Below are 23511 nucleotides of genomic sequence, written 5' to 3' on the forward strand. Positions count from 1 at the left end.
GAAAAATCAGTGGCGGTGTAAAAATATGCCACATTGCGAATTCCAGAAGCACGCCCCCAAACTTGATTCTAAAAACCAGTCAACAACATATCTATGCATAACAAGCATCATAAAAATCCTGACAGAAAGAAAAATAAATAAATAAATAATCAAACAATTGTAATTTATTTAACTAAAAATTAATTGTTCATGCAAAATAGCAACACACTTGCAGTTATGAGTTTAAAAGATATACTGAACGTAATGCCAAAAGCGGCCCAAAATAAATCCAAATAGTACTACTAAAAAGCAAAATAGATACTGAAAACATAAAATCACTCCATCGGAGTGGAGGATGAAGCATCGGCGTCGCCTGACGGTCAGTCAATCAAGGACTGCAACATGGCCTGCAATATCTGTTGGACCTCCTAGGTCGCCTTATGGAAGTCCGTAAAGGTGCCCTTGATGTTCCTGACTCGCAGGTGAAGTGTATCAAGATGAGCGCTGGGAGATACATAATTAGCACGGGACATAGCAGGCGGCGGCGGCGCAATAAGTGCGGGAGCAACTGGCACAGGAGCAACAGGGACAGCTGGACCTCCCCAATCCAACACATCGCCAATGTAGGCTTGACAAGAAGTCTTAAGCTGGACGGTGCTCAACTTCCATGCACCACTGCCAAAAAGAAAAACCTCCGTGTTCTTCTCTTCTCCTCAGGGGACCTTGAACTGCTTATTCTTGATGAGCCTGGTGACCAAGTACGGAAAAAGGAAATGCTCAAGTGAGGGCATTGTCCGATTGTGTCACAAAAAGATCATTGTAGACCTTAAGAAGCTGGTCCCAGATGAGCTGCGGTACGTAAAACCATTATCCCTTCTCAGCTGCACAAAGGGTGTGCAGAAAAACCCCCTTACGCTCAGAATGCTTAGGAATAAGGATGACATTTTTAGCCAAGACGGAGTCCATGAACCAGAGTCAGCACGGGAGGAATGACTTATTGGTGTTCGACTTGCAATTCCTGGTATACTGGTTGTAGCAAATTTCTTCGATAATGTCGGACAAATTCAGATTAACCGGAGGCTCAACATACAAAGGCACGCCCGCCTCATCCACAGGGGATTCCAATGGACTTGCCAAAGCCGTGGCAAGGTCATTAAGGTCGAACTTAAAGATATGCCATCGATGGTGGTCTTAATGACGTCCGGCTCTGTGCATGTATAAAACATGTTGGAATAGAACTAGTGGATGATGCGCGGATAGAAAGCGCTAGCGCGTGGCTTGAAGAGAGATTTTAGGCTACGGTCCGTCAATTCTTTGACTGCCCATGCCATTTTCGGATTTTCTTCGAATCCGTCTTTGATGACAAATTTAGCCTTGGTTTCAATGGGCCAATCAGCCCAATTTGGCGTGGGAGGTTCCTCGAAAGGTCCCTCGGATGAGCGAACACGCTTGGTAGAGGTTTTGGAAGCCATTTGGAAGAAGAAGTTGGTTCAGGCAATTTATCGAACACCTAGCGTGCACAAAAATTAGGAAGAGAGACAAAAGGGAATTAGAGATGTGAAATCCCAGAAATTTTGTCCCTACAATTGCAATATACAACTTCCAAACAATCACAAATCCTCCACATAATCAATCCCGTCCTCTATTGATCCAAAATTGAGAGAAAGAGAGAAAGAATAAAACTTACCAACAATGGAGGAACCATTGTGATGTTGATGCAGAATGGGTGTGGTGTTGATGCGAGAATGATGGAGATGGAATGATGGAGGCGGGTGTGATAGAAGAATGATGAAGATGGGAGAGAAAGAAAAAGAAGAAGGTTGGAAGTGAGGAGGAGAGGGGAAAGGAGAAAGTGGGGCAAAAAAGAGAGAGATGGAAGGTTTTAAACAATGGGCCAAAGGGGGGGGGGGGTTTAATGAAAAACCCGAATAAGGGGCGGGCGCCCGCAAGCTCGCGAGACCACTGCCCATTTTGGCAGGCGCCCGCGACTTCACGGCAGGCGCCCGCAAGCTTGCAAAGACACTGCCCGATTTGGAAGGCGCCCGCGGCTTCATGGAGGGGGCCCGTAAGCTTGCAGAGCACTACCTTGCTTGCCATAGTCTTGGATAAATTGGCCAAATGGAGGCCGGGCCATGGTCGAAAAATTACCTAATTAGAAAATTAAGCTCTTATGGACCCGAGTCACCGTGTAAAACCTCCGGAACGAGGATCGGAGCTCATTTGTTAAAGGATTATTTTTTGAGGCTTGAATTTCCCATGATTTTTGGATTTTTTGAGAAAATTACCAGAAAGACCTTGAAAATTTTTGAAAATAGTACCGAGACCTTAAAATAACTAAGAAAACCAAATATGACTTTTGGAACGTAATTCGAGACAATTCCGAAAAAGGTCACATTTTGGCTATACTTAGCAAATTTTTTAAAAATTCTTGGCTAAGGCAACTTGGAAGAGGGAAGCTTGGAAGTTGAAAGAATTGTTTGACAAGAGTGCTAAATTTAATGTCGATAACTAGATGAAGCATGATGGAGCATCAGTCCATGTAAACTGGGTCCGTTAATAGAACTTTCTCAACTTTTCAGATCGGACTATGCCATCAACATAAGACTTAAGTCGTTGGCCATTAACCTAAAAGAGAGATCCATCAGTAGGATCTTGAAGTTCGATTGCACTATGAGGAAAGACGGATGTGATAACATATGGACCATCCCACCATGAACGGAGTTTACAGGGAAAGAGTCTCAATCTAGAATTGAAAAGCCAAACTTTTTATCCGGGGGCAAAAGACTTGTTGACAATGTGCCTGTCATGTAAAGCTTTAGTCTTTGCCTTATAAATTTTGGCGCTTTCATACGCATCATTTTGAATTTCCTAAACCTCATTAAGCTGCAATTTGATAGTAGAGCCGGCTTGTTTAAGATCAAAGTTGAGCCTTTTAATAGCCCAAAAAGTGCGATGCTCTAACTCTACCAGGAGATGACAAGCTTTGCCAAAGACAAGTTGATATGGTGACATGCCAATGGGCGTCTTATACGCTATCTGGTAGGCCCAAAGCGCATCGTTTAGTCTCAATGACTAATCTTTGCGGTCCGAACGAACCGTCTTTTCCAGAATACGCTTGATCTCACAATTAGATACTTCCACTTGACCACTCATTTGAGGGTGGTAAGGTGTGGCAACCTTATGAATGATGGAGTATTTAAGAAGGACGAGATCCTCCGTCACTGAGATAGTGATTTCGAAAACGAGATCCTTCGTCACTGATGATGGCCCTAGGCATACCAAACCGACTGAAGATGTTCAATTGAACGAACTTGACCACAACTTTATGATCGTTGGTTTTGGTAGCTTTGGCCTCAACCCATTTAGACACGTAATCGACCGCTACGAGAATATACTTATAGCCATAAGAGGATAGAAACGGTCCCATGAAGTCAATTCCCCATACATCGAAAATTTCTATGATTAAGATGGGGTAAGGTGCATTATGCCTCTTTTGGACATGGATCCGAGCTTTTGGTAATGCTCACATGACTTGCAGAAATTGTAAGCATCCCAAAACAAATATGGCCAATAAAATCCGCTTTAAAGGACTTTGTCAATAGTTTTCTTGGCACTGAAGTGTCTTCCACATGCAAGAGTGTGGCAAAAATTTTGGACACTTGAGAATTCAGATTCGGGAATGCATCGCAGGATGATTTGATCCGGGCAATACTTAAATAGTTTTGGATCTTCCCAAAAGAAATGCTTGACTTAGAAGAAGAACCGATCTTTCTTTTGTTTGGACCATTTGGATGGGATTTTTCCTACCATAAGGTAGTTAATAATATCCACAAACCATGGGAGATTTGAATGAGAAATCTGAAATAGTTGCTCATCCGGAAAGGAATCGTGAACTGCGGCAAATTCAGAGGATTTCTCTATAAGTAAACGAGAGAGATGGTCTGCGACAACATTGTCTGTCCCTTTTTGGTCCCGAATTTCAATGTTAAACTCTTGGAGCAAGAGTATCCATCAAATTAGACAAGGTTTGGTCTCTTTTTTATCGAGCAAATGCCGTAGAGCGGTATGGTCTGAAAAGACAATGACCTTGGATCCAAGAAGGTAAGAACAAAATTTATCAAAGGCATATACCACGGCTAGCAACTCTTTTTCAGTGGTGGTGTAATTCAATTGAGCATTAGATAGAGTTTTGCTAGCATAATAAATAGCATGTGGTAATTTGTCTACACGCTGGCCCAAAACCGCACCCAATGCATAATCGGATGCATCACACATGATCTCAAATGGAAAAGACCAGTTAGTAGTTTCATGATTGGGGCTGAAGAGAGAAGAGTACGGAGCTTCTTGAAAGCTTCCAAACAAGCTTCATTAAAATTGAAGGGAATTTCCTTGGCAAGAAGATTACACAAGGGCCGGGATATTTTACTAAAATCTTTGACGAAGTGGCGATAAAAGCCAGCATGACTAAGAAAGGAAAGGATTTGTCAGACAGAATTTGGAGAAGGAAGATTAGAGATCAATTTGACTTTAGCCTTGTCAACCTCAATTCCCCTTTTGGAAATAACATGTCCCAAGACAATGCCTTCTTAAACCATAAAATGACTCTTTTCCCAACTTAGAATCAGATTTGTCTCCTTGGATCTTTGAAGGACAAGGGATAGATTGTGGAGACAGGATTCAAAGGAAGATCCAAAGACAGAGAAATCATCCATGAATACTTCCAAAAACTTTTCAACCATATCAGAAAATATGGACATCATGCACCATTGGAAAGTTACTGGTGCATTGCATAGCCCAAAAGGCATGCGTCTATAGGCAAACGTTCCAAAGGGACATATGAATGTGGTTTTCTCTTGATCTTGATGATCAATTGCCACTTGGTTATAGCTAGAATAACCATCAAGGAAACAATAATAGCTTTGGTTGGCTAGCCTTTCTAGGATTTGATCAATGAATGGGAGTGGGAAATGATCCTTCCTAGTGGTAAAATTTAGTTTCCGGTAGTTAATGCATACACGCCACTCAGTGGTGGTGCGTTGTGGTACGGGCTCGCCCGCTAAATTTTTAACAACAGTGAGACCGAATTTCTTGGGAACAACTTGAGTGGGGCTTACCCACTTGCTATCAGAGATGGGGTAGATGATTCTCGCATCTAGTAGCTTGATTACTTCTTTCATGACCATTTCCTTCATGTTGGCATTCAACCGGCGTTGCACCTCTCTAGAAGGTTTAGCGTCATCCTCTATATGAATGTGATGCATACAAATAGAAGGATCGATTCCTTTCAAATCAGCCACTGCCCAACAAATAGCTTCTTTATGCTCTTGTAGCACTGCTAAAAGGCTATTTTCTTGGTCATTTAAAAGGTCCGATGCAATGATGACCGGAAGAGTTTGATTTGCACCAAGAAACACATACTCGAGGTGGGTCGGGAGTGGCTTTAACTCAAGTTATGGTGGAGATTTCAAGGAAGGGACGGAGGAGTAGTGGAAAGTTGAGGAAGTGGTTCTCTTAGCACCTTCCAAGGAGGAAAGTCCATGATAGCACCAATGTCAAGCAAAGAATTCACTTCTTGGATGGATGGATTGATATCAAAGTTTGCAAAATCAAAGTGAGACATGCATGTTTTAAGATGATCTTTGCTTAGAATGAAGGGGAGAGATTCTTCGACCACTTCATCAACCACATCAATGAAGAAACAATCATCCTCTTCGGAAGGATGTTGAGTTGCATGGAAAATGTGGAGTTTGACTTACATATTTTCGAAGGTGATATCCATCACCCCTGTTCGGCAATTTATCGAAGCATTAGCCGTAGCTAAGAAAGGCCGACCGAGGATCACGAGAATATGTTTCTTTGGGTTATGGACCGGTTCCATGTCAAGAACCACAGAGTCTACCAAGAAGTAAAATTTGTCCACTTTAATTATGACATCTTCAAGAATGGCCCGTGGGTGGTTGACCGATCTGTCGGCAAATTGCAAGACCACAGAGGTTGGCTTAAGGTCTCCTAACCCAAGTTGTAAGTAAACTAAATATGGAATCAAGTTCATACTAGCTCCTAAGTCAAGGAGGGCCCTCTCTATCTTGTTGTCACCAATGACACACGGGATTGTTGGAGCACCCGAATCCTTATACTTTGGAGGAGTACTATGCTAAATGATCGCACTCACATTTTTAGTTAGTCTTACCTTCTTTGGTAAATGATTTTTGGAAGTGCGCTTTTGAGTGCACAAATCCTTAAGAAATTTTGCATAGGGAGGGATTTGCTTGATAGCGTCCAAGAGAGGAAGGTTGTTCTTTACTTGCTTAAAGACCTCCCATATGTCCTGAATTTTACAACTTTTGTTCCCAAAATGTGTCGACTCTTGGAGACGTTGAGGAAACAGAGCCTTAGGCTCACAAGAAGTCTCGACATTTGGGGCCACAAGCTTGGAATTTTCAATGCTAGACTTTGGATTTTCAGGAGTGAAATTTGGATTAGATGAGCTAGGATTTGGATTTTTGGAAGGAAGGATTGTTTAATATTTTCCTCCATCAACCTTGTTGTCCACAATTCAACCACTCCTAAGGGTGGTGATTGCTTGGACTTATTCGGAGGAGGGGCTTCGTCAATCACATGCATCCCTCTAGGATTCTCAAATGGTTGAGCAGGAAGCTTTCCTTTATCTCTTTAAAGAAGTTGGTTCATTGAAGTAGCTATTTGTCCTACTTGATTCTCAAGTTTAGCTATTGACTGAGTATGAGAATGAATAATTTAGAGAGTGAGCTGCAATGATGTCAAGAGTTGCTTGTTGGATTCCAACATTTGCTTGTTTAGAGATTCCATCATTTGCTTGTTTGTAGCGAGAATTTCATTAGTTGGAAACATAGGAGATGGAGTAGAGACATTTAGATTATAAGGTGGACACTAACTTGAAGAGGCTTGAAATTGCCTATTTGGAAATTGATAAGAGGGCTGATTTTGATGCCCTTGATTTTGAAATGTTAAATTTTGTGGGGCGGGTTGCCTCCACGAAAAATTCGAATGATCTCTCCATCCCGGATTGTAGGTATTGGAATAGGGATTATTTCCGGGCCTGGAGAACATAGCATTTGCGTGCTCTTAATTGTTACTAGGAAATTGCTTTAGTGTGGGGCAATCCTCCGAGAGATAGAAAAGGCTAATGCATGATGCACACACCACACTTGCTGAATTTTGAGACAATGAAGGAAAGAGATGTGGTGCCATTAATTGATATAATTTATGAGCTATGGCATCCACCTGAGAAGATTCTTCCCTCATTATCTTTGGTTGACATAAATTGGTGTTCTTTGCATTGGTTGAGGTTGGAGCCCTACGAGAATTATGTTGCAATGAGTTTTCACTCAAATTCTCAAGTAAGGTCCAAGCCTCATCCGCATTTTTAAACATAAACATCCCTCCACATGAAGAGTCAACCATGAATCTATGTGGGTCGATTAAACCAGCATAGAAAGCTTGCACCAATTGCCATTTTGAAATTAGATGGTGCGGACATTTCGTCAAGAGGTCTTAAAGTCTTTCCCAAGTCTCATAGAGTTATTCCCCATCACTTTGTGAAAAGTTAAGAATAGAACACCTCATTTGGTTGGTCTTACTCACAGGATAGTATATTTTTAGAAATTCTTGTTGCAATTGAGCCCATGTAGTGATGGAATTTGCAGCAAGGGAGTTCAACCAATATTTTGCTTTATCTTTTAAGGCGAATGGGAAGAGATGCAAATGGAGAGCATTTTCAGGGAAGCCCCTCAGCTTGATGGAAGAACAGATTTCAAGGAACTCATCAAGGTGCTTATAGGGGTCTTCATTTTCAAAGCCATAAAAGGATGGAAGCATTTGAATTATGCTAGATTTGATTTCATATTGGGCTGCCTCGATGTTTGGCATTACTATGCAAGAAGGAGAGGCATAAGAGGTAGGGATGAAATGGTCCCTAAGAGTCATAGGAACAACATTTGGAATTTTGGCCCTATCATTATTGATTCCCTCATTCTCGACATTTCCCTCATTTCTGGCTATTGTATTAAATTCAAGTTCAATTGCTCTTATATTTTCAGATTCCCTAAGGTTTCTTCTAAGAGTTCTCTTGAGTGAATTTATGTCAATGGGAGATTCAAGAGTTGGTAAAGACAATGACCTACAGCCACACATCAATAACACACTTCACAATAAGCACAACAATTCTTCACCATAACCTCAACATACAATGTTTCCTTTCTCCTCAATTATCAACAAGACAGAAAATAAATGGGCACGACAAGGACCGATGCTTTGTAAAACATTAAAGCAGGAATAGCCTTGACAAAGGCTTCACAATCAAAATATCACTAAATTAGACACATACAAGATATTCACAATTTTGAAACTAGAACTTTGAAAAACTTACCTGAAGTCCTCTAGACTTATGATATTTTCAATTTTTTCTCGGCAAGCCTTAAGTCCTTAGAATCTCACTAGAATACTTAATACACAATAGTAGTCAAAACCGAACAAGAAAGTATTCACAAGAAATAATATTAACAATCAAACCAAAGTTAATCCTTCAACCTCAGTTGTAAAACCGTTTGCAATCCCCGGCAAAGGTGCCAAAAATTGATCAGTCTCGTCGATTATCACAATAATAATCAACCCTTTGCAATAGCACAAATCATTGTAAAATAAGGCTATTGTTCAGGGTAAGTCGAACCACTAGGATTGCTAGTTTATGACAACCAAGGTCTTCTAAAATCACTTTTAGTTTGATGAAAGAGGTGTAAAGTTTTTGTTTGGTTTGTCACTTGGAGACATGGAATTAAATTTTGCTTAAAACAATAAATGCAGGAAATTAAGAGGAAAGAAACTTAGGTAGAGAGGACTAGGGAAGTGAATCCACTACCTACCTTATAAACATGCTAGATTATGGTTAACTTAGGGAAACAACATATATATGTGACCATGGAATGCAACAACACAAAATTGCTACATTACCTTCAAGAAATTCATGAAATCAATAGGCAAGAATAATCTATCAAAGCTTTACATGCTTGAACTACCTAAACTAGGGTGTAGCCTTAGACATGCTCACTAAGTTAGAGATTATCAAACCCTCAATCCAATAATAAAAGCACATGAAATCAAGAATCAAGATTAACCCATCAAAGGGAGACACTAAGCTATGGACTAACAAGTTCTCATAAATTATACCATCAAAACAATTTCACAATCTCATTTTCATTGTCACTATAAAAATGCAAGCTATATAATCATGAGAGGAAACAATCTAAGACAAGATAATCAACTCAAAATGATCATTTATAGATATTAAAATTTATAACAACTTGTAAAGTGCTCTAGATCATGAAACACCCACATATATATATATATATATCATTTGCTAAAATAAAACCAAAACTAAGGCATGCTTACAAGGAAGGGCTTCATCACCTCCCTAGAAAGGGAGTTAGTTGCCCATGGATGCAAATGAGGAGGAGGTTGAAGTGCTCTTGCCCACCATTTTCGCACCTAGAGCAAGCTCCATCCCAAAAGCTCTCAAGAATAATATTTCTCTCTCTAAAAATATCTTGCAATGTGAGATATGTCTATTACTTTGAATCAAGCCCTTAATAATCAACCATAGCCATCCAACAACTCCATTTTTGTGGTCCAAAATTCCCAGACAAGTGCAGAGCAATCCCCTCAATTAAGGGGATAACATTAGGTGAGAAAAGGAGGCCCATACTTTGATGTCTGCAGATTGGCGGGCACCTGCGCTGTGTCATAAAAGTGAGGGCGCGGCTGGCAGCGGGCGCCTGCAAGGAATGGTGGGCACCCACATCTTCACGAGCATTCTGCCCCTTTTGGCGGGTGCTCCGCCTGCAGGTGCATAGCGAGCGCCCGCCATGCTTCTGGGCAAATCACTTGCTCCTTGAGCTGCTTTTGGCTCAGTCCGCTTTGGTAGGCATCCTTCTTAGAGATTTTTGCAGGGAAAACATAAGATTAGTGGGTCACTCGCTTAGCCAAAGTGAGGGTACCCAGCAACGGCATGCTTTGATTCTTCAAAAGCTCAATAAAGCAACACTTTTAACTATCTTTGGGGCACCAACCTGAAAGTGAACAAAAACACGCAAATGAAGCTAATATGTATAATTTGATCAGCAAATGGACTTAACTAATGCAAATAAGGGCGCTTGAATATGCAATATTCGGCGTTTATCACCCCTTTTTAGTAGAGGTCATGCCAAAATAATTTTTTTATAATTGGTTTTAGTTTGGGTCGTTACAAATTTGGTATCAGAGGGATGGTTTGAATATCATTAGGACAACGGGTAGAGGCCTACCTAGGATTCCATGAGATGTTGAATTGTATGTTTATATGCTTATGTGTTAGGTGTTCAAATTTTTTTTTTTTTTTTAAAAAAAAGCATGCCTAATTGCTTACTTGCTTACCTGCCTATGTGTTAATTACTTATTGAGTTAAAGCATGCTTAAGTATTTAATGATAATTGACAACATTTATGAGACTAATTCCATGGTTAAAATTTTAAAGCATACTAAAATGACAAGGTGTCTATTAATTGAGTTGTTTATCATGTGCATAAGTATACTTGCCCGATTATATACTTATCTTCTAAGTTGTTTATTGTTGTACAAGTATGTTATATGTGTTAAAATAACGAGTGTTAAAATTATGAAATATATTATATGTGTATAGCATTGACTTAAATGATCCATGAGTAAGTGTTATGTTTTCAGTATGTAATTGTTTAGCAGGCGCGTTTCTACATTATATTAGTTCTGTGAGTTATCACCAATGACTAGGGAAAGTATCAGCATTATGAGCAGGGTGATGTGAATAGCACGATCTTTTGAGTCCGGTTTGATCTGGACATGTTGTTCCATTAGGAGTCTTTTTCCTAGAGACTGGTAACAGTGAAAGGGTTTGATTATGGGTGTCTTCTGAGATGAAAGTCCTCACTTTTTGTACTGGTGAGAGTTTATGTTGTGTTTCCCTAGTGTAATGAGTCGACTCTTGAGATGATGGATTAGCAGAGTATGGTGTGTGAGTCATATGATCCTTTTATGTAAGCAAAGTTGATTAGATATCACAGGACGTGAGGTGGTATGTAGTATATGACTTGTAAGGTTCAGGTGTTGTGTGGTTGAGTAAGGTTTGTATTTGATTATTCGTTTAGAAATTCACTGATGTTTAAGGTTGCAAGTTTATATCTTAGATTTCCGTTTTGGGAGTAAGAGTAGAGGTTGACTTAGAATTGGTGACGAGATAGGTAGGTTGTACTTCTGTTTTGATTTCCAGTGAGGAAAATAGAAGCTTAGTGTGATATTGTTTGGTGACCATAGAATATTGGTCACAGATTGTGGTGAGCCAGGATTGGTGGCCTGTTCTATTTGATTTCTTTGTTTTGTGGCCCTGTAGGCGGGTGTGTGTGAGCGTGTTCAGGTGGCATCAGGAGGCTAACATACTGGGCAAGCTGTGGGCACATAACTCAGATGAAATCGATTTGGACATTTCATTGTGCTGGATGGTAGTCATGGCAATTGGTTGGAAAATAATAATGTCAGGGGCGTAGGAGTTGTGTACCCTTTTGTTTGGTCGGATAGGTCAGTTGTAGGTATGATTTGAGTGTCTAGCTAGATACCAATGAGAGACCATCATTTTGTATTTGTCGTAGAGTGTAATTTGTGTGGCTAACCATTTGGCATGGTGTCTGTTGTCCTTCTTAGGGATTGTTCTTATACTATCGCCGCGTAAGATTCTTATTTTCTTATAGCGGGTTATTGACTATAGTGTCGGGTATCAAGAGTAATGGTTATTTTCTTGTTATGATGATGTTGTCTTAAGGATGTTTGAGGAAGAATCGCTTAGTAGTGGCTTGATGGTCCGGTGGGATGATAGATTTGAACTGTTGTTTAGAATGAATGACAGTGAAGGTGGAATCGTGTGATGTTTAATGTTGGTGAGCGGAATAATTTAAGGTATGATCTTAATGTGGTTTAGGGATTATGAGTTATTTATTGTATACTATCAGAGAGGTGGTGGGGGTTGTGCATCAGTCGAGGTGATAGTGGACAGTTTAGTCTTTAGAGCCAGTGAGAGCGGTGTCGCCATATAAGTATCTTTTTCTTTTGAAGAGTTAGTGGGTTGTTGTGACTAAGGTCACGAGTCTTGTGTGCACGGTGTTCAAGGTATTGTCGTCTTGAAAGGTGAAGGTGGAATGGGTGGTAAAATGTCATTTTACAATTTAGAGGTTATCGGTTGGGTGTGACTGATTCTAGGTAGAATGGGGCGTGGTGTCCGAAGGGCTATGATTGTTTCTAGTGTTAACGTATCATGAGCGTCGGTACTCTTACTGATTGGTTTTGTTAACAGGGTATCATGGTGTCTCGTATGCGAGGTTTCTGTGTTGATAGAGTGTGACAGTATGTTAGTGGCGTGATCGCCGGGAATCGAGGTTGTAGTCCCCGTATGTGTTTCCGGTTGGTTCTTCTCCTTGTGTGCAGGGAGTTCATTTTATCTCAAGTGAGATGGGGTGTCCATGGTTGTCGAGTGTATTTGGGTGCGAGTCGTCAGTCTCTTGTGAGAGCTAGGTTCATTACCCTTTTCGTTTGTTCTAGTCCTGACAAGGACGTCGGTTGTCGTGAGTCTTGTTCTCCAATTAAGAGTTGTGCGCGTCCGCGGGTGGACAAACCTGTATGTGGTTTGTTATGTTGTTAGGGTTCATCGATAGATGTTCTGGTTGAAGGAGGTCGACTCACTCCTTCAGAGGGAGGTGGAGTCATTAGTTTTCTGTAGAGCTTGTTTTAAGTGTGGTTTTGATCGGTGGTATTTAAGGCATGAGTTGTCGAATGGGGATTGTATGTTTTCAATGTCTAGTACTGGTGGTGGTGGCAAGAAATTTGTCATGAATAAAAGATTGTGGATGATTAGGTGATGTGATGTGACTCATGTATTTGAATGTTTTTATAGGTGATTAATTCTAACAATGTTTTGAGGACAGGTGTTGGTATTGTCAAGCGTTATGCAGCTAGAGAATGATTATGGGGTTCCGTTGAGGAATAATAAGAATGATTGACTTTAGTTTTGAAGTTTTGGACATAAGATGGTTATATTATGTGTTTCGACGAGGTCATAATTGAATTGAATGATGTTATGGAGTTGTTTACCTGATATGGGTATTATGAGAAGATTAGGAAGCTTTAATGCTGATCGATGATTGAGACATTTGGTACCTTGTCATTTTGTTTGTTATGGTTATATGGTTGAGGTATTATTGAGATTATGAGAATAAGTATATAATTGTATAGTTGTTGAAGTTATGTAGAGCGATGGATTGATAGCGAGTGGATCTCATGGTTGTTTTGTGGACTGTGCGTGACTATGTTTGAGGTTTAGACCTGAGGACAGGAACGACGTTTGTGCTGAGATCGGATTGTGGATGAGAATGGCCTGGCCAACCATTTCTCTTAAATCAGTCCCTCTTTAACGCGATGTCGGGTCAAAGGTCAATGATTGTTTCGACTTGCTAGTGACGGTGAGAGCACGGTTTTGCATGTTATGTCGGTGTGGCAGTGTGGATTTGGATGATTTGTCTTGGGTGACGAGGTGTGTTAGGGAAGATTAAGTGTCCGATAAAGGGGTTGTGAGACAACCATTGACTATTAAAGGTCGTGTTTTAAGGATTTGTGACCTGGGTACAAGATGATACGTTTTATTATTTTAGTGACTCGTGAGTATATAGTCGTTAAGAGATTCATTAGTTAATCATCTTGAGGTTATTGAGTGTAATGATTACCGAATGGTACGGTTGGTGGTCACTTGTACTGATATGTGATGGTGTAGTTAAGTATTGGATAATGAGTGTTTAGTCTGACAAGGATGTATAGGATGGAGTTGAACTTAGTTGTGAGATGGACGAGGTTCTTTGTCTAAAGTTTAGTGTGTCCATTAAGGATGAATTGGGTTTGGATGTTGTTATGTGTGGTGGTATGATGACTATTCTTTTTGGGCTTGGAAGCTTTCCATGGCAGTGTAGAGTGGATTGATGTCCGTCTTGAGTTAAGTATAGTGTAAAGCATACCAGTTGGTTTTGTGTTGCGACGTTTTGAGTGATGGGTACCCTCATCGGGTGGTGAGCATTGGGTTATTGTGGTAGTGGTTTCTGGTTGCCTATTGGCATCGGGTGTCAAAGGCAACAAGGTTGTTGAGTTCTTAGTCTCGAGGTTTGGTGAGGTGTTCTCAGAAGGTGTATGGCTGTGGGTTTCCTTCTTTAAGGAGGGTAGATTTCGAGGACGAAATCTTTTAAGGAAGGTACATTGTAATATTTTTGAATTTCGTCATTTTTCATTTTTTTGGAATTTTGTTGTTGCATAAGCATTTTCGTCTTTTGTCGCTTTAAGTACTGGACACTGTGGAGTGTGCCGGCTGTGTCTGAGGGTTGTTTGGAGCATTCCATTGAGTTCAGAACTCTTTGAAATCTAAGGGTGATCATTTGTGCATTTTTCCGTTTTTTGGGCCGGATGGTCCCGTGTGGGAACAGCTGCCGGAATGGTTGCGTACGGGGTTTTTGTTGGGTCCATTTACATCATAATTATTTTATTTAAAGTAATTTATGTGGTTGTAAATTAATATGTGTATATGTGTATAAATATATGTGTGTGGTGTAAAAAGAAAATGAAAATAAAAGAAAAAGAAAATAATTTTTAGGTGGGGCCCACAACCACTTTAAGTGGTCATGAGACCACCTTCTTGGTCTCAATCTTCTCTCTTCTCCCCCGCTGGTTCCTCTCTCTCACTCTCTCACTTTTTTTTTTCTTTTTCTTTTTACTTTAAACTTTGAACCTTGATTTCTTCCTCAATACTTGGTATTTTTAAGTGCTGTATGCGGCAAATTGAAGCTCACGACGAAATCTACAAGTTGATTGGAGCAATTCCTAGTTTAGTGCACTTGGGAATTTCGAGATCTAGGGCACAAAAATTGGGGATTTTTGCTTAGATTGAGGTAGGGGTCTCTAATTCTCACATTCTTGTACTTTTGTGGATTCTCCAATTTTAATTGTTGTCAAGTATGAATAATTTGAGAAGATTGTCCCTTGAATGACTTAATTGTGTATATGAAGCATGCAAATATGGGTATTTGTTAAAAAGTATGAGAAACATGCCTTATTTAAATTGATTGCCTTGGAAATGATATTGTTGTTGTAATAAAAAATCTATGCTTATATGTGTTGATGTTATTATGTGAGAAGTATGCCTAAATGTTAATTTACATGCCATGGTGTTTATGATATTTTCCTAGAAATAGCTATGAAGAAGCATGTTAAATTGTGAAGCTTAAATTTCCTCTATTTTCATACTGTTGGGAAAATATGTAGCATGCATCCATAGCATTGGGTATGAAAGAAAAAGGGAAAGTGTTTTGACATGAAAATGAAAGGGATTTTTTTAGAAAGAAATTTTAAGAAAAATGGTTTTTAAGAAAACCCGGTGGCCGCAAAGTCACCAAAGGGCTTAATGTAACCTAGAGGGAATTAGGGGAAACACCCTAGCGTGGTTGAGCTAGCTGGGCCCCAAATGACGCCGCAGGGGTACCAAGGGTCAGGGACAGTAGCCAACCCTTCTCTTGTGTCACTGTAGAGTCACCAAAGGACGGGTTATATTAATAGTTTGTGAAGCGATGGATGTTTCTGAAAATGGGGAGTGACATACATGACATTGCATATCATGGCATGGCACTGTTTATTTGAAATTGGAAATTTATGTTGTATTCTTTTCCGGACATGACCCCTATCCTCTATTCCTATTCATTATATGGATTCACGGGGCCACAAGAGGTGTGTCTTAGGCACCACCTATTGAGCAATTTGCTCACCCCATTACATTTAACATTTTTTTTTAGGACTCGAGAAGGAAGTAGGAGACGCAGACCCTTCACAAACTTAAGGAGGATTAAGAATATATTTTTTTTGCTATCTTTTGTATATTTGCTACACTTTTGTAAAGTAACAAAACCATTGTGAAGTGTATATTTTGCAAGCCATGGTCATATATTGTAAATATAACTCTTGTTGGTACTTTAAAGGGAAGCGAGAATATGTAAATATTTTGTGTTGAATTTGATGATGATGATGGGTCATCTTGAGGAGGTTGTTGATCTTGTTGTTTTGGGAATGTATTTTATATATATATATATATATATATATATATATATATATATATATATATATTGTATTGTGTGTTGGGACAGGTTAGATGAGTCTTGAAGATCCACGAAAAGCCATTGCATTTTTTTTTTCATTTAAGCAGGTTGCTGTAGGCCCATTTTTAGTAGAGGTTATGCTGAAATTTTGTTTTATAATTGGTTTTAGTTTAGGGTCATTATAGTGTGTATGAACATTTAGAAGCTCATATCTAGGGTCATACATTAATCACTTTCATAAACATTGTCTATAACTTAGAACAAGTTTTTTGAACGATAAATTCCATTTAGGTGGCAATTTGAAACGGACGACCGATCTTGACAGTAGCTAAGCTTAAAATTGAAGTCATAGCCGGATAACCGAAATGCTATATCGAACAACCGAAGTATAGCTATGCAACAAGACCTCAATCTATTTCAGACGACCGAAATAGAAAGACAACATGAATCGGTTAACCGATTTTAACAGTGGCTATGCAACAAGAACTCAAATTGTTTCGGATGATCGAAATAAAAGCCTAATTCATTTCGGCCGACCAAAGTAAAAAAAAACAAGACAGGCTTAAGCTATTTTTAACCACCGAAACAAATTGATGATTCATTTCGGTCGACCGACTTTGCGCAGATTCAAATCCAAACGGCTATATTACCTCGAACTATGTGTCCAATAACTAGAATTTACATCAAATACATCTGAAACTCTATAAAATGAGTTATAGTCTTCATAAAAAGATATTACAACCTCTGAGAAATATATCCTGACAATCAAAAAGCCTTTGTCCTACCATTTATACATTTCATATCATCAACAGAGTATTGAGCTTCAATCTATTCATACATACTCTAGAGTAAGCTGAAATTTGTACTATAAATCTGTGAGAGATTATCTTGTACTTCAATTCTCTTCTTCAAACTTTGTAAAGGCTAGTGTAGCCTAAGGAAGACTAAGAGAAGTTGTTTCTCATAGAAATTTGAAGCAAGGAAGTGCTTCTTGTAAATGGTTTGCTCTCCACCCATAAGGAAAAGCCATAGTGGATTAGGAAGTCTCAAGAAGGGTCTTGAGCCGAGGAATAAGAGTTTCCGAACCTCTCTAAAGTCGCTGAGTACATGTTTGCAATCTCTCTATCTTTATCTTTTATATTTATTACTTAAAGTTCAGCATGTATGATCACTTGATATAATGATATTTTTGTTGCTTAAAACTCTGTTTATCTCATTGAACAATTGCTAAGAAAATTAGCTTAATACTTGCATTCTAATTGAAATTAAAAATCAATCATTAATTGCCAAGACTCTATTCACCCCCCTCTAGAGTCAATACTTGGTCAACATGTAGTATTCGACCGTGCCATAAGGTGTTGATCAAACCTTGTTGATAGGACGGTCAAAAAGTTACTCAAATTAGTCAATGTGTTATGGCTTGGCTCTAGTGCTCCATGAAAGGTACGGCTGGAAATTTTCATCCGTTGCACTAAATTGTTAATATTCTCAGCCAACATCTGATTACTTAGCTGTTGATTTACTTCGATTTTAGCCTTTATTCCTAATGTTGAGGTTGTTTCTCAAGCAAATTTTGTGACTTAGACCAAGTCAATGGCATAGATATAGGTTGAATTTAGACACTTTCGGGGTCCCACCGGACGTGCCAAATTTTTTGGCTCTTTTTTTTTTTTTTTTAGGGGTGTGCCAGAGTCTTTCGACCCAAGGGGTTGGATAACCAAACTATCCTTGGTGCTGACTGCATTTGTAATCGGCCCTTTTGTGAATCAGGCGACTTTTGGAAGGTAAGGATAACCCCTTTTTTTAGGTTCTTCAATGTCTCAATAAAGAGGACTTTCAACACTATAAGCGGAATTGATGAAGGGAGTAAAATAAATTACACGAGCATTTATCTATTTCAAGAAACTTAGAAAATAAAAGTAGAGGGGACTGAAGCCAAGCGTCGACTTTTATTTCATAAGTAAAATTCTCATATAGAGTACAAGAAGTGTAAATCTAACACTAGGCTATTCCTAGTAAAAGACTTAAGTAAATTGCAGAGAATAAAAAACATCGATAAAATGAAATTGCAGAAGGAGGAAATTTTTTATGGTCGTGAACCATTTGCACAAAGCTCTATGGTGTTATTTATAAATGTCTGGAGCAGCAGTTAGCAAAAGAAGTTTCCTTTTCAAATTCAAATATTATATTTGAATTAAAAAACTTCATTTGTCTCAATCTTATCTACCTTTTGTCTTTTGTCTTAAACTTATCCAAATAAATCGTGTTTGTGGAATAAAATTGACGTAGGCAATTTATTGACTTTAGACTCCAATTTTATATAGGAGTCTTTTATGATAACAATATTAAATTATTATCACTAAAAGGACACCTCTCTTCTTCCAATCAACTAATGATATGTGGCTGAATTAATATCTTTTTCTCTAATCAACCAACACCATGTGTCTAAATTGAAAATTAAATTTAGGGTGCAAACAGAGGCATGAAACTATATTTCATATTTCAAGGAAATTTTGTGAACATACTGACAAATCATCACTTGCATTGAGACAAACAACAATTTTTTCTGTTTGCTATTCTATTTTCAGAACTTGATAATTGCATAACCAGAAAAGAAGAAGGAAAAAAAAAAAATAGACATAAGTAGAGTTAAAATTTTAAATAACAAATTAGTCAATTTAAAAGTTCATTTTTCACTTTGATTAAATTATACAAAATAATTATATATGTATCGAGAATCATGGTTAAGTTCAAAAATATTAAATTATTCCTATTAAATTAAATAATTTCTTCATTCAAAAAATATAGAACATATCTGAAAAATGACCATTGTCATCTATGTGAATGCATGGATGCAACTACGTTAGTCATGTTATTATCACCACCATTAAAATAATGGGCATCAGAAAGAGATACAATTTTTGGACTTGTTTTGGCCTTCATACATTTTTTTTATAGTATCAAAACATTATATACAGTGAGGTACAAAGAAAAATAAATTTCAATTTTTACAAATACACTCATATAAGTTTTAAGAATGCCAATACCAAACGCGAACTTTATTATCAAATAAGTTATGAATCTACCTTCAAATGCACACAAAGTTTGAATTTTATTATCGGTCATTTCCATAGAATGTGGCTATTAAACATTTCAACCGAACTTTTCATCAAATAGATGAATCCCACATTTTATTCTATATATTTAAAAGTAAAAAGACAATTCTAACAAAAAAAATCAATTTGAACAAACAAATTTAAATTGGTAGGGCAACTGTTTATCATAAATTAAACACCTCATAATATGAGATAGAGGCGGGATTAAACATTTACTTAAATTTTTTGGGTGAAAGGAATTATGTATTGATAATAAGGATATTTTGATATTTAAAAATAAGAGTTTGGAGGGTATTTTGGACCTAAATAATAATTCTTGATGTTATCTAAGTCAATCAAATTGAAAATTTAACTTTAGAAATGGATTATTTTTATATTTCGGGCTCCCAAAATTTATTTATGTATATATTTTTTCAAAAAAAAAAAACCTTTTTTTAACCGCAAAGATAAATGTAGGCCGCTTAAATCAAGTTCTCGAATATCTAATTTAAAAGATGAAAACTTTTAATTTGGTTGGTTATATGAATTCTGTAGATATTATATAGATATTCAATCATGATGAATGTATGGTAGTGGTAGCGGTAGCGGCAGCATGGATAGTTAGTTCAAAAAAAAAAAAAAAAAATTATGACTTTTAAGGTCAGGACTGTGACTCCGTCTTTGCGTGTGTAGTTTCTTCCCCATCCGAAACATTAGTAATTCATCAAGTGATGTATAATTAGTTCCAACAAAAGAGAGAAACATATATTTGATGCAAATATTTTTAAGGGAGGAAGATCATCTATCAATCTTGAGAGAGATCAGAGAGAGAGAACTATGACAGCTAATGAACACATGATGCAGCTAATGAACTCCCGGAAGAAATTGATTGTGATTGAGAAGGAGCAAATGGAGTGGGTCTATGAAGAGATGAAGTAGTGGCAAAGATTAGAGATGTCACTTACCAAGTTGATATTATTATCGACTCCTTTGTAGTCATCAACACTCTGTCGGAGATGGATCTAAGCGCGGCATGCTTTGAATTTCGTGCCAAAGGGAGTACATCCAACACACAGCTGAATAATATTTACAAGGAATGTGTCCACCAGTCTAAGAAAATTAATGACGGCTCTAAGCTATTGATGGAATATATTGATTGTACCAAATTGATTTCCAACACAGAGATGATGGAGATTCTGTCATGGCTTGAGTCTCAGAAAGTTCATCATGGACGACGACGTGGCTCTAATTCTGAATCTGATGACGTTGTCATAGAAGTAGAGCAGATCAAGTCTCTCATAAAGCAGGTTGTGGATATTTATGACAAGGGGGGATCATCATCCAGACTCAGATGGCTTGAATCTTCTGATGAAGTTCATCTCCTCAGCAGTTTTTCCCGTAAGGTGGTTAAGAAAAATACCGATCCCTTTCGTTATTTTTCCGATACACACCGTCATTCCATGTTGCGTATGCCATGGATTGTTCCTCTCCTCTTTTGTAGATTCAACGACATGGTCAACCTAGCTCAGAAAATTCATAATGAATTTGGTGGCATCATAGAAGAGCTCAACCCAATTATGATACAAGTAATCAATATTTATTACAAGGGGTTGAGTGTCATATGGCCTCAGTCTCACATGTCGGATCGATTTCGTCTCCTCGTCAATAAGTTCCAACAGATGATCAATCTAGCTGAGAAAATTCATCATGAATTTGGCAGTGTCATAGAAAAGAAAAAGGCTGTCAATGCAAAGGAAATGGAGGCGCTTTGGTGCCAATTAATTGCAATGATGTCGCCAACACTTGCCTATGTGAATATGCATCGATATTTCGGCGATGTGACGGAAGACATCAAGTCTATCAAGAGAGAGGTGATGGAGATTTATGAGAAGAAGAAGGTGCATGGCATTGGAGAAGGAATCCAGCAAATCACAAGTTCTTCCCGCGGAGTTTCATCAATAACTGCCAACCCCATAGCAGTGGAAGAAGGAGTACTTGGTTTGGACGAGGACATAAGGACATTAATGGAACTGCTTGCCGGAGACCATGAAAAGGATCTTAAATACATCCCCATTGTTGGAATGCCTGGACTAGGTAAGACAACTCTGGCAAGAAAAGTGTATAATAATCCTTTCATCGTGCATTACTTTCATATTCGTGCATGGACCTATGTCTCTCAAGTATACCAGAAGAGAGATATATTGCTTAGCATTATAAATTCTGCATGCATTCATGTTTTTGGTAATATTCGCAACATGAGTGATGAAGAGTTAGGTGAGCACTTTTACAAAGCTTTGGAAGGTAAGCGATATCTTGTTGTCATTGATGATTTATGGAGTATCGAAGCTTGGGATGTTTTGAAAAGGTATTTTCCAAATGACCGCAATGGAAGCAGAATTGTGTTCACCACTCGACTTGTAAATGTTGCAATGGCTTTGCAGGCTAAACCTCACCATTTGAGTTTTCTAAATGAAGATGAAAGTTGGAATCTATTACGTTTTAAGGTATTCCGAAAAGAGAGTTGTCCTATAGATTTGATAGAAATTGGAAAGGAAATTGCAAAAAAGTGTGGAGGATTGCCACTTGCAATTGTTGTAATATCAGGGCTTCTCGCAAAGAAAGACAAGACAGAAGAGTGGTGGAAGCATGTCAGTGGAAGTGTTGGTTCCTATATTATTAGTGATTCAGAACAATACCTGGATACACTAGCACTGAGTTACAACCACTTGCCTCAGCACTTGAAACCATGTTTCCTCTATTTTGGAGCATTTCCAGAAGACTATGAAATCCCTGTGAGGCAATTGATCTCTTTAGGGGTCGCTGAGGGATTTATACGGCAAAATGAGCAAAAAAGCTTGGAGGAAGTGGCAGGGGATTACTTGATGGATCTAATTGACAGAAGTCTAACAATTGTTTCAAAGAAAAGGTCCGACGGTGGAATCAAAGCATGTCGTGTCCATGACCTTTTGCGTGAGTTATGCTTGAGAAAGGCACGTGAGGACAATTTTCTGACTTCCTGGCATGAACAGAGTTCTGCATATAGGCAATGTCGATTGTTCATCCATGATAACCGTTTTGTTAAGGGTAATTTTGAGCCTTATGAGGTATGCACCCGATCTTACTTGTCCTTTGGTCGTTCGCTTTTTGATTTATCTATGATTGACGATGCATCATTCATCTGTCAAGCCTTCATGCTTCTTCGGGTGCTGAATTTATTATCCATTAAAATCTTCTCTATTCCAAAGGCATTAGAAACGTTAGTTCACTTGAGGTATTTAGCACTTCATGTTCAGGGAGAGGGTGTCATGCTAAAGATATCCAACCTCTGGAACCTCGAAACTATTATTATTAATGGATCGAAGGGTTCATTATACTTAAATGGTATCCGGAAGATGGTGAATTTGAGGCATGTGTATAGTATGCGTCGTATAAATATCCATAAAAACTCTCCCTCTCTATTCATGAACCTGCAAACCACAAGCGAACTCCCTGGTGGCTCCCCCTCGGTATTATAGAACGTGCAAACCATAGGCAAACTCCATGGTGGAGGAGATTTGGAATTGTTTCCCAATCTTAAAAAATTAAAATGTGAACATGACAGTTTTCCAAAAGTGGACTTTTTAGCTCACCTTAAAACACTAAGCTTAATTTACAACGGATACAAAAGGTGTTCCCATCTTGATAGGTTCCCCCCAAAACTCAAAAGCCTTACTTTATCAAACTTCCGTCTACCATGGGATCAAATGTCAATCTTGGGGAGTTTACCCAGCCTCGAGGTTCTCAAATTGTCGTACAAGGCATTCGAGGGACCAAGTTGGAGCACAAGTGATGGGGAGTTTGGCAAACTCAAATTCTTGAAACTCCGGGGCCTAGACATTAGGCAATGGAACACCTCCAGCAGTCACTTTCCTACCCTTCAAACATTGGTGCTGAATGACTGTGAACTACTTGAGGAGATCCCATCAAGTCTAGGGGATGTATCTACTCTAGAGATCATTCAGGTACGTTGGTGTAGTCGCTCTATAGAAAAATCTGCCCGGCAAATTCAAGAAGAGCAAAAGATCATGGGAAATGATGGGCTTAAGGTCGTTATCTACTCTTTACATCATAATGAGGTAGTCTTCGAGGATGTGAATGAGGACGACAATGAATGAAGCACATTCCACCTCATTGATCATGCAAAAGAGTCGGCCAATTTAGGTATGTTTTAATGAATGTAATAA

General features: G+C 38.6%; 1 protein-coding gene across 1 annotated transcript; it reads left to right on the plus strand.

The window, feature by feature from the left end:
- The first annotated feature begins 20304 nt into the window (after positions 1 to 20304).
- On the plus strand, positions 20305 to 22803 carry LOC132280804 (putative disease resistance RPP13-like protein 3). The gene has a single exon (XM_059782560.1). It carries the CDS (start codon positions 20305 to 20307, stop codon positions 22801 to 22803), a length of 2499 nt encoding a protein of 832 aa, XP_059638543.1.
- Positions 22804 to 23511: the final 708 nt, after the last annotated feature.

The sequence above is a fragment of the Cornus florida genome, unplaced genomic scaffold (genome assembly GCF_030987335.1).
Source record: "Cornus florida cultivar Cherokee Brave unplaced genomic scaffold, ASM3098733v1 CherokeeBrave_3.0.0_Hap2_Chr11, whole genome shotgun sequence".
Lineage (NCBI taxonomy): Eukaryota > Viridiplantae > Streptophyta > Magnoliopsida > Cornales > Cornaceae > Cornus > Cornus florida.